The sequence below is a fragment of the Myripristis murdjan genome, chromosome 19 (genome assembly GCF_902150065.1).
Source record: "Myripristis murdjan chromosome 19, fMyrMur1.1, whole genome shotgun sequence".
Taxonomy (NCBI): domain Eukaryota; kingdom Metazoa; phylum Chordata; class Actinopteri; order Holocentriformes; family Holocentridae; genus Myripristis; species Myripristis murdjan.
Window position 1 is genome coordinate 21,597,176 of NC_043998.1, and position 12,178 is coordinate 21,609,353.

At 41.9% G+C, this 12,178-nt stretch overlaps 1 protein-coding gene across 5 annotated transcripts in view; it reads left to right on the forward strand.

The window, feature by feature from the left end:
• The window catches only part of ep300a (EP300 lysine acetyltransferase a), a 32,457-nt gene that overhangs the window by 10,426 nt on the left and 9,853 nt on the right, over positions 1 to 12,178 (forward strand). For 3 of the 5 annotated variants that reach the window (XM_030077639.1, XM_030077637.1, XM_030077636.1), the window contains exons 11-23: positions 128 to 202; positions 574 to 659; positions 1,416 to 1,568; positions 2,555 to 3,046; positions 4,120 to 4,528; positions 4,726 to 4,844; positions 5,783 to 5,846; positions 6,276 to 6,451; positions 8,486 to 8,574; positions 9,986 to 10,096; positions 10,510 to 10,566; positions 11,833 to 11,910; positions 12,083 to 12,150. In XM_030077639.1, the coding sequence (XP_029933499.1) occupies positions 128 to 202; positions 574 to 659; positions 1,416 to 1,568; positions 2,555 to 3,046; positions 4,120 to 4,528; positions 4,726 to 4,844; positions 5,783 to 5,846; positions 6,276 to 6,451; positions 8,486 to 8,574; positions 9,986 to 10,096; positions 10,510 to 10,566; positions 11,833 to 11,910; positions 12,083 to 12,150 (1,977 nt within the window). The remainder of the gene's footprint in view (positions 1 to 127; positions 203 to 573; positions 660 to 1,415; positions 1,569 to 2,554; positions 3,047 to 4,119; positions 4,529 to 4,725; positions 4,845 to 5,782; positions 5,847 to 6,275; positions 6,452 to 8,485; positions 8,575 to 9,985; positions 10,097 to 10,509; positions 10,567 to 11,832; positions 11,911 to 12,082; positions 12,151 to 12,178) is intronic. The other 2 variants (XM_030077640.1, XM_030077638.1) reach the window with 1 other exon arrangement.

Here is a 12,178-nt window from a genome sequence, read left to right on the forward strand (position 1 = left end):
AAACACTCCAGAGTTTGAATAAAGCACCAACATTTCTCTCTCTCTCTCTCTCTCTCTCTCTCTCTCCCTTCATCTCTGAGCTGTACAGCAATGCAGTTTCCTCATTCTCCTTGTTCCTTTCTTACAGACGGTCCACTGCCTGACCCGTCAATGGTGCGACCAGCAGGGCCCAACCAAATGGTCAACAGAATGCAAGGCCCAGGTACAAACCACAAGGGACCAGGACACAACATTTCAGTCCGCTGGCTGCAGCTTATTGTGGAATCCAAAACTTAAATGGAATAAGGGGACATATAGAGAACACAAACTTGAAGCCTTACCCAGTGTTTACCAGTATTAGACTGGTGGCTAGTGACGGAGACGGAGCAGTGTTTGGCTTTTTGCTCAAGTCAACACAAAAACCTCATCTCAGCAGAGGAAATGAAAGCTGTTTAAAAACAAAACACAGTAATGTAGTAGAGTTTCCGTCCTCTTTTTTATTTTTTGGCACACCTTGAATTGCTCATCTGTAAATGTAGATTAGTGTGAAATGTTATGTGCTGTATTTTGACTATTTATCTGGTTTCCTTTCAGGTATGAATCAGTTCAATCAGATGGGAATGCAGCCTATGGGCCAGAGGTCCACTCCTCCTCTTCCTATGGGAGCAAATGGCAACCAGGTTTGTACCATACACACAAACAAACACTCCATTATACATTTTTGCACTACAGTAACACTTCTGCTGGTCAAACTAAGACATACACAACATACCAAAAGAAATCCCTTGTATGTTCTTAAAGCTACTAAACCTGATTTTGATAATGTTAATATGTAGTTGTATGTCTTTGCTACCATATGGTGCAAAGCTTGATCAAAGTTGTTTTTGTTGACAATATTATGTTTAGCACAGTATACTTGTTTTAATGTGGGACACTGGCCGGTGATTTGCAAAACTTTGTGAGATACTTCAACTGTTTAATCCATTTTAAAGAATAGAGAAAGACCTCTGAATGAATAAGTTGGCTTTTCTACCTGCCTAAGAGACTGAGGGAGACAACAAACTAACCAGCCACAGCACATATTTACTAGCATTTGGCTGATGGCTTGTGTGTTTTTCCCAGCGTATTCAGCTTTGCTGTTTGAAAATCTGCTGTTAGTATTAACAGAAGAAATAGGTGAAATGGTGCTCATCGCTGCGATAATAACAGTGATTATGATGTAGTTGGTAGAACCAGCAGCATATTTGGGATCACCAAAGTGCCCATAACCATACTTGAGAATTCACTTGAGGGTATTTTTAGATAATAGTTTCCAGTGTGTGCTGACTGATAGGTTTTCCTCCAAGTTGTGTGTACACAGTTAAAAAAATAAGAAGAAAGGTGTTTCCTGTACAAGACCTGGTAAGAGCCCTTCCCATGTCTTATTCCCTCTCTAGATGGGAATGGTGGGAGCCAGAATGGGCCAGCCCAACGTCAACCAGCTGCAGAACCAGTACTTGCCCCAGGGACAGTTCCCCGGCTCGGGACCAGGGGTTGGCACAGCTCAGCCCGGGATGGCCCAGCCTGGAGCTCAGGGAGGCATGGCACAGGTAAGACAGCCTGCAGCCTTTTCCTGTCAATCACTGCTACATTTTTATTGAACAAGATTTATGGCAACTTACTCTGAAGTCTTTGCTAGTTGGTCCTGAAGCTCGAGTGATAAAGGATTGATTTTGTCTTTATCATGGGGTATAATTTTAGGATTTGTCCGAGGTTTTGAGCTTTGTGAATGCAATACTGTTGTTTTTTTCAAATGGAGGCTCCTTTTCTGCACTATTTACCTCTTGATTTATCATGTTTTCCTGAACATAATTTCTGCCTAGCATGTTTGTATGAAATCTAGAGGAACTTTGTACACAAGCAGGGCTTTGAGTTCTCTGGAACCATGTCTTTTTTCATGCACAGCAGATTTAAAAATACTTACTTGAATACAATGTACACATTTTCTTCTGGATAGCTTTTCAGACTCTGCACATTATTTAGCCTAAAGGTCAAATCATTTGTCATACATGCTGAATGGATGTAACATTTTACTCTTTCAGCTGCATCAATCTCCTAAAACAAGTCAACAGAAGGAATTGTTCAGACTGCGGCCTGAATCGGTATCAAATGTTTTGGAATGATTAATTAACAATTTCTCAAAAAAAAAAAAAGACCTGACATTGTGTTGATGAATTGCAGTTTTATTTGTCAATGTTTTGTTTTTGGATGTAGAATAAATAATGTTGAAGTAATTCTGTCTGATTTTCCTCACATTCATATTTCAGAAGAAAAACAAGAGTCTTACATTATTGCACATATTAATTTAATACATATAGTATTCTCAAATCACATTTCACAAACTCTAATGGAATCATTCCAAAAAAGAAAAATCATTCTTACATTGAATCACCAACTTGTATACCAGATTGAATCTCTGTTCATGCTCCTATAAATCATGAATAATTTAAATGAAATGACTTATCCTCCCTCCCTCTCTCTCCCGTGCGTCCATCTCCTTTGTCACCTCCTCCTCTCCCTGCTCTCCTCTCTTCAGACACAGATGGGCACTCCTCCCTCTCTCCCAGTGGCCAGTCCTCTCGCCCAGCCCGGTTCAGCCGGCGGCCCCAGTGGAGTCTCCACAGCAGGGTCAATGGGTCCCCAGAGTGTGGGTGGCGGAGGTCCCAACTCTGCTGTTGGAGGCCCCACATCCACCATGACCCCATCAAATACAAACCAGCAGCCCAACTCCATCCCCCACCTGCCAGCCATGCGTGGCAGCTCGCCCTCCCCTGCCCGCAGTCGGACCCCCACCCCTCACCAGACGCCCCCCAGGCTAGCTGGGTCCCAGACCCCACAGCCGCACACCCCTAACCCGCCCCAGCTGGCTCCGCCTCCGGCCCCGCAGCAGAACCAGCTTGGCCAGGGCCCGGGGTCCAATAAGTCCCTCCAGCAGCAGCACATGGGGACAGCTGGCTCCTCCACACCATCCCACCCTGGACTGTCCTCCAGCTCGACGCCACACGGCGCCCAGCTGCCACGCACTCCGGTCAGTATGTGACAGTTAGAGGTGTGCACTTTTAACACTGAGAGTTATATTTCTATTATTTCACAAATTCATACTCACTTCCTCACAGAAACATGGCCGCCTTAGCTGTAGGCGATTACTTGAAAATCAGTTTGCAGACCAGATTGAAGCTTCAGCTATAATGCAAGAAAGATAGATTTTAAGAAAAATTGACTTTTTATATCAGTAAAGTCAATCTTTGTATTCCTCATACTCAGTTCTGGAAGGACAGACAAAGCTCTGCTGTGTGCAGCTGCATTCATTTGTAAAAGTTGCATTTCTTATCAGTCATCTGAGTGTACTTTAGTGTCTCTGAGTGTTTACCTAAAGCACTGAGGACTATCAAAACATCTGATTTTTGAGGTTTTGGTTTGAAGTATTGTTCAATATGTCAGGTTTCAGTTGTGGCACGGGTTGCTATGAGTCCAAACTTACTGTTATCAAATTATGTGTGAGGCATGTATCAACATGAAAAGTGTGCACACAAACACACACACCCTCTCTTACTCTTTTTCTCATATCGGCAGCGTAATATAAGCTACATAAACTTAAAGTGAATCACCCGATTTGTTATAGATTTGTGATGACAGCTTCCTCTTATGTATATGTGGTGCTCAGTGTTTTTGCGAGTCATCTTCACAAATTGCCAAGAACTGATTAATGTTGATGTATATGCTGCTTATTAATATTCCTGTTGTATTTGGAGGGGCAATAATTAGAAAAATCACCCCCTCCTTAGAAACAAAACAAAAAAAAAAAACAGTGAACCCTTTGGTAACTGATCTTGCTGTCAGTTGTCATGGCAAAGATTGAAGCATTGAAGCTTTTGCCCTGAAAGCACCTCAAAGTATCATGATTTTTTTTAAATCCATTGAACTACTCAGGGAATTGAACCCCTAACTGTGACAATATTATTCCCATGCTCTTCTCACCAGACCAACCAGTAACTTTGTCTTTTCAGTATTTGTTTCCATGTAATCATTCTTTTCATCATTTAGTGCTCTGTCAAATTTACCATTTCTAACTTTCCAATTTGTTTCTGTGTCTGTCTCCAGCTGTCCCAGAAGGGATCATTCCCCGCTGACAGTCAGGCCCTGACCCCAGCCTCGGTCAGCAGCCTGGACACTTCCTCCCAGCAGGCCCAGTCGGACACATCCTCCACCAACCTTGACCCCAAGATGGAGGTCAAACCGCCGGAGGATGAGGAGGAGGGCGAGGCAGGCGGCTGCTCCAAAGGAGGGAAGCTAGCCAACCTCAAAATGGAGGAGAAGCCCATCAAGTTTGAACTGAAAAAGGAAGAGTGCTCGGGGGAAGGAGGTAAGGGCGTTCCCATGGATACATCGTCGACAACGACATCGTCGGCCGTGAAGACAGAAGATAGGAAGCCGGAGGTGAAGAAGGAGGTAAAAGAGGAAGAGGAGGCATCGGAGAGTGCTGGACCACAGGCTCCAGTGAAAAAGAAGAGTAAGAAGGAGCTTTCTTTAAATTTTTTCATTTATTTTTTAATATGTAGCTTTGTTTGCCATCTCTACTTTAATACATTTCTTTACCTTCCACTGTGTATTGTTTAAATATGGTTTCAGAAATAAGATTTTTGACTCCTCTCTTTATTACTCTTACTGTGTCTGTCCTCTCTCTTCTCCCTCCTCCTCTCCTCTCAGTCTTTAAGCCTGAGGAGCTTCGGCAGGCCCTGATGCCTACTCTTGAGTCTCTTTACAGACAAGATCCAGAGTCTCTGCCCTTCAGAATGCCTGTAGACCCACAGCTGCTCTGCATACCTGTACGTATTCCTCTGGTGTAGGTCCAATCACTGAAATTGTCCCTATCGCTCTGAATTTGAGGTCTGTTGCCCCCGCTCCTTGTATGAGCTGTGTAATCCCACAATGTCAGCCTGAGCTTGTTCATCACAGGGATGTCCCAGTCAACCTTTTTTGTCCCTGATCTGAGTCATTCAGTATTTAGTATCTGTCTCTCTTCTTTAATGGTCTTTATTGAACACTATTATAGATAGGTGTGGGACAAAATATTTATATATCTTACAATATATCACATCGCAGAGTCTGCATCATGATAACACTGCTATTGTAGGTTACATATTGTGATAGTATTGTATTACCAGTTACCCAGTGATTCCCACCTCTAATTATTAACATAAAAATATGCTATTTAAAAAAAAGCCTCTGTTCTCACTGCCTCTAGAAATACTTGGGTTGCAAATGTTGCACAGCACAGTTCGGCTACTTTCAGTTTGCAGATAGAAATAATTGCACACAGCTCACATTTCAACAGCATGTTTCTCTCCTCATGGTGTTTACTGCAGCAAGTAGTGGAAAATGCCAATTTGCAGCAATGTGTTTTATAACAGTTTACATAAACTGGGAAGATGAGGGTATTTATATCGATTGGAATTTGATTGGGAGTTATGTACCCAATCCTGTTCACTTTAAAATGCTTGCATCAAGCCCAGATATTGATTTTTGGTATTGGCTTGGCTTACACCAGTGTCACAAATTGCTGTGAATATAAACATACTTAGATTCTTCTAACAATTTTGATTGAAATAACCAAGATCTTTACCATTCTTGGTGTGGTTTTCCAAATAGACTCCTAGAACTTGTGGAAATCCTGCAACAACCATTGCTTTCGATAGATTCAACAAACCTTTTGACTAAAGCTCTAACTACTTGACTTCAATACAAACCTTTTGTGATCCGGCAGGACTACTTTGACATTGTGAAGAACCCGATGGACTTGTCAACTATCAAGCGAAAGCTGGACACAGGTTAGTGCTTTTTTTTTTTTTTCTTTATTGGCTTGCTCATGACTGCAGTCAGGGAGGGAAACTTTTATCTAGAGGCCACAGTGGATGGGAGGTTCCCACTCTGAGCAGCTTCCTTACTTATGTTACCAGAAAGTTGCTTTATTGAATAAGCAATTGTCAAATTGCTGGTCCAAAAAGATGCTGTTTTACTAGGGAAAACCCTGAATCAGATGACCACACACACAGCCATCGGGTTTTTTAAACATATATTTTGTTGAAGCATATCATTTTGTTTACATTCAAATGCATTTTCTTTCCAAAAATTGACAGCAGAAATCATATTTGACCTCTACACTGACCTCTACATTAGACCACTGGTTAAAATCTTCTTCTGTATAGCTGGAAAAGTCTTCTCATTCCAATGTCCGATGCTTTGTATTTTGGTTTCAGGTCAGTACCAAGAGCCCTGGCAGTATGTGGACGATATCTGGCTGATGTTCAACAACGCCTGGCTGTACAACCGCAAGACGTCCCGTGTCTACAAGTACTGCTCCAAGCTGGCCGAGGTGTTCGAGCAGGAGATCGACCCCGTCATGCAGAGCCTCGGCTACTGCTGTGGCAGAAAGGTGAGATCAAGGGATGGATGGTTAAAATGGAAATTGTGAGGGTGATGAAGTGTGATGATGAACAGAACTTGGGAGAAATGAAGAGCAAAGGAGAAGTACATCATCACTGAGTGTCAGGGTTACTGGTTTTGGTTGAAAGAACAATGTAAAAGGCAGGGAGGAAGTGCTGGACGTTGAGATGAGAGGCTGAGAAGAAAGGAGGGATGGATTGAGTACAGGAAATGTAAAAGAACGGAGAAAGTTCACAACAAGAAGATAGCATAATAAGTCTATGTTATCAATGTGTTTGGATAATGCAGTGCGTCTCTGAATGTTTTGAGTGTGTTTCAGATGCGGATGTTACTCCCCTCCTTCTCTTCTGAATATGGAAACGCTGAAGTCCATCGCTAAATTTGGCACTGGACATACCACCACCGTATCACATTTCAGCTCTCATTAGACTCCGCTATTTTTGGTTTTGCACACAAATAACAAACTGATTCGCCGTTATTATGAGCGTCTGACTGAAGGATTGACTTTTGACAAGGACTCAAAGTAGAACACACCTCAGATTTTACTTTCTGTCATTACTGCTTGCATAGCTAAACCAAACAGAGAGAGAACAGAATTTATAAAATTGTAAATTGACTCAACAATAGTGTTTGTACTGTCCTTGTTATTATTTGACATGACCATTCTAAGTACAGTTACAGTAATTATAATGCCAGGGGCACTCAGCTCACTGCAGTTCAATTTGGTTTTGTGAGGAGTAACATTGTTTAATATTACTAATTTAGAGGTGTGTCTGATCTCCATTTTCAAAAGCTCATCTTACTCTGTGTTTCAGCCAATCAGGTTGTTTGGTCACAGATTCATCTCCTGTGCCAATGAGGCACTTGGACCCTGTTCATGCTTTAAAATCCGTCTGGGGTGAGCTGATCACAAGTGGAGCTCTAAGTACAGGTGTGAATAGGGTGCAGCGCTTCTTGGAGACACATTGTGATCCGATCGCTCAAACAGCTTCAGATGCAGTCAGGGATGCGTTGAGCCACATGGCATTTTTAGGTTGAATGTTGATGATGAATCTTCACCAGCAGAGTGAAAGACCACCTTCTTTGTGGAAGGAAGGAGCGTTTGATAGAGGCAAGCTGTGAATTTCAAATTTGAATCAAGTTTGTTTTTTGGATTATCTGACAAAGATGCCATAATCTCACCGCACAAACTGAGGTTAGCAACCCTGTTTTGGGGATGGATCAGAAATATAGAAGAGTGGCAACATGGAATATAAAGGTGAAGAGGAAGAAGCGGCCAGAGGGAGATGGTTTAAAATACAGTAGAATCAACATAAGAAAAGAACGGAAAGAATTAACTCTGCTGACTCGGATGTCAATCACAACTCACTGGCAATGCATTTGAAACGTGACTTCATATTACAGCTGGTCTTGCTTTGTTGGCTGGAAACTGCAGCCCGGGTCCATTTAGAAACTAGCTCCAGTTTCACCAGAAGCAACTGAATCTAAATAAGATTTTCATTATTGAGTCCTGTTATTTCCCATTCTTGTTCCTTGCTGGTTTTTGTATTTTACAAAATGTGCATTTTTAAATTCACTGACACTGTGTGAGACTGAAGTGTAGTGAGGCTCTGATGGAGCCAAGTATTTTCACACTTTCCTTATAGCCAAAGCTATTTATTATTATATTAATTGTAACTGGCAAATGGCGGTGGTATAGGCAGATTAACACCTCAAGAAAGCTTTTCTCAAGATAAAATACAATGCGCTACATGGAGGTTTTTCACCTCTGCATTTTATACCTTTATCACAAAATAACTCCTGGAAAGCGGTCAACTTCAGATACATGTATGCGAGCAGCAAGTTTTTTTTCTCCTAAAGTTATTTTGTTGGTGAAGACTAGAGAGACAAAGCCACAAGCAAGCCTTTTCTTCTCATTAAGGGTGTCCTGACAATTAAATGTTCTAGTGGTGTTGTGCTTTTTGATGATCAGAAGCTTGCATTAATGTCATTTTTTCTCCTTTTTTTTGCTTCTTTCCATCAGCTGGAGTTCTCTCCCCAGACGCTGTGCTGCTATGGGAAGCAGCTGTGCACGATACCCCGAGATGCTGCTTACTTCAGCTACCAGAACAGGTATGGAGGCAGGAAAAGAGGCATTATAATAGAACCAAATGGAAGGAGACTTACACAACTTGCATATTAAGACTGAACAGTTGATGCCTTTACAAAGCTGAGTTTTTAAAGATTACTGTTTTTATGTAAGCGATTGTCTGGTTAATTTTGTTTCCCTGGGAGTAAATGTTCCCCTTCACTTCATGTTTCCTGTTTTTTATACCTTCATGTGCTGCCTAATGCACTGGCATTTTAACAGTCGGTCCTCTCTTATCACGTTATTCAAATTAGTCACAGTTTGATTAAACAAAGTCATAAATAATAACTGCAACAGTTAAAAATACACACACACTCTCTCTCTCTCTCTCTCTCTCTCTCTCTCTCTCTCTCTCTCTCTCTCTCTCTCTCTCTCTCTCTCTCTCTCTCTCTCTCTCTCTCTCTCTCTCTCTCTCTCTCAGTAGAGGCCGCAGCACAGAGCGTTTGAAAAGTAGCTGCTTATGTTTCCTCCCCTGACAAAGCAAACAAAAGTCTTATTTCTGTGTGGTGCAATTTGTGGTATTGTATAAACAATCTCCTCTCGTCCTTTTGCAATATAATTTGACACCTTCTCTTTCTTGCCTTTTACAGTATAACACCCTACCACTGCACAGTAATGGGACGGTTTCTTTGTTTTCTCAGGGAGGAACAGGCGATAATTTTACAGTCTCAGTTTTATAATTTATAATCACCTCTTTCCAAACATTTTGTGATAGGCCTCTGCTATAGTGCACTTAAATTTCTGTATCCTGGTTCAAGCCAGTGTTATGTGGATTCCTCCTGTTTGTGGAGCATTTTTCAGCTCCACTGATAATCGAACAAGACCGATTTTAAAATGAACTGCTTGTATGAATGAACAGCTGAGCAGCTTTTCGTGCTTTTCGTTTGTATTTGTTCAGTGTTTGCATTTGTCCCACGCTACAGCACTCCTTCCCCTCCTCCTCCTCCTACAGTTCCCTTCTCCCGTTGATTCTGCTCCTGCTGTGTTAGCTGTGATGGTGATTGTTGTTGTTGCTCATCCTCTCATGTCCAAATTGCTAATCTGTGCTTTGCCTCGGCTCTCTGCTATGTGTTGTCTTTTGATGTTTCGTTCGTCTCGTCTTGTTCCATCTTGACTCGTCTGTTCTCCTTTTCCAATGCCTGTGATATCTGCATTGGCTTGCTTTTGCCTTGACCAACCATGCACCTTCAAACCCCCCGTCCCCATCTCCCACCCTTCCCCGCCCTAATTCCTGAATCATGACTGGCTGTTGTGATGACGACTCCCTGCTGTCCTGCGCTCCTACTTCCTGCTTACCCTGCTTGTGGCTCCCTGCCTTGCCCATGTCCTGTCCTGATTGGTGACTGCCCTCCCATGCGCTGTCTGTGATTGGCTGTGCTGTGGGGAACGGTGTAGTTCACCAAAATTTGGGCTTCTTGCTGACAGGTACCACTTCTGCGAGAAGTGCTTCAATGAGATCCAGGGGGAGACGGTTTCCCTGGGCGACGACCCCACCCAGCCACAGACGTGAGTTTCACCACCTAATGCCTCAAACACAGCGCGAGCTCTGTAGGAGAATCAGGAAATATACAACTTTAACATGGACTTTACAGCTTTTTAAAGTGTTCATCTTGACATTTGAAACTGAAAATGTCCTTTTTATGAACTAATGGTCATCGGCTACCAGTCAAATTGTTATGAACATTGACCGTGTTTGTAAGTTGTCTACCAGCCACTCTAACAGGTCAAAACTATTCAGAGATCCCATCATTTTTTAAAATACGGACACAAAAATGTACTTCTCTGACCTTCCTGCCACCATGACAAAATAATATTATAAAAAAAAGAAAAAATTGTGAAAAGGGATACATTTTTTAACTTGTCTAAATAGCGGGAGAAAAAGTTTTGTCTTGTTCTTCTGACGTCTTCCTTACTTTCAGATCGATTAACAAGGATCAGTTTGAGAAAAAGAAGAACGACACACTGGACCCTGAACTGTAAGTCCTCCCCTCTCCATATGTCACCACTTGTTGAATAGACAGCACTGCCATTATGGGCGTAGATGTTAATGTCTGTAGTATTTATTACTACTCTGCTATATAATGCTTTAGGAAAATGTGGATTTTTTGTTGCACACTTCTGAAACGAAGGCAATGCTCAGTACTTTGTCTGATACCCGAGTTTGTTAAGGAATATCTTGCACATATGGCTGTGTCATATGTGAGCTGGACGCCTGAGTGCATAACAGATCACAGAACAAATCATCCATTTGAATTAGTGCATTGGGCTTAATGTCTATCGATTTAAAAAAAAAAAAAAAAAAAAAAAAAAAAAGTGTTTGAAACCAGCCAAATCTGAGAGGGAATTACAGTCACATCAGTGCAGGCTTTTTTGTATCAGAGATGCTCGATTTAACAGGAATACATGAGACATTTGACCGCCCAGTGAAGGTTCATGTCGTATGTCCTAAGAAAACAAACCTCTTTGTGCTCCTCTGCCCTCTGAACCTGTTGTTTTGAATGTTGACTGATGGAGAGGAAACACACAATGCACCCCAAAAAAACTATAACTCAAGTATGGAGGCACTTTTCAGTTTATAATGAAAGTATGTGATATGCAAACCTCATGGAGCAGCAGTGACATGCCCACGTAGCATTCCTGAACTGGAGACTCAGACGGCGTGTACTCACTGTTTGTCCCCGTTTGCCTCCTCACCTGCAGCCAGTGGTAACACTGGTGACGAAAAACATGTTAGATGTTCTTGTACGCTCCAACAACTCTGCACAGTCCAAATCCATTACTGAAGCCCCTGCATAAATAAACATAGCAGCAAGGCGGTATTAATAAACAGTGGCCTGTATGAAAAGATTATGTGGAGTTGACTGATTTTTTATTCATTTATTTATTTTTATAAACTGTCAATAAATGAGATTCCAAAAAGGGATGATTTGGTCATAAAATGTGAATGAAACCATTTGAATTTACTTCTTTCTCTCACACATACATACAACTGGATTGATTTGGTCCTTATAATTCCTTCATGCAACCAGAGGCCTGACCACGCCAGAAGTAAAATGGAGCTATTTGCGCAACTGAGTTTCATCATATCACATTGCATCATATTGCACAACTTTGTAGTGCATCTAGGGAGGTCTGAATCGAATTAAATTGAATATTAGCTGCTTGGAAGGTATTTTCAGTGCTTTGAGATGTGTATTGAATCCGCCACAGGAGTTAAATTTTGCCTTGACTCCTCTCTCCAGGCTTGTTGAGTGTATGGACTGTGGACGCAGGATGCATCAAATCTGTGTTTTGCACCATGACACGGTCTGGCCAACAGGGTGAGTGACTCAGAAAGAGATCTATGACTATTGCACATTCATAAACACACACAACAGAGCACATGGACCTCCACATTTGTTTTATGTTTTCAGTTTTTTCTGCTTCAGATATACACCAGATAAAATTTTTATTCAGCTCACTGAACCTATTTTTTTCTGTTTGTTGCACCAGGTTTGTATGTGACGGCTGCTTAAAGAAGACCAATAAGACGAGGAAGGAGAACAAGTATGCTGCCAAAAGTAAGTAGCAGCGCCTTTGTGAAGCCTT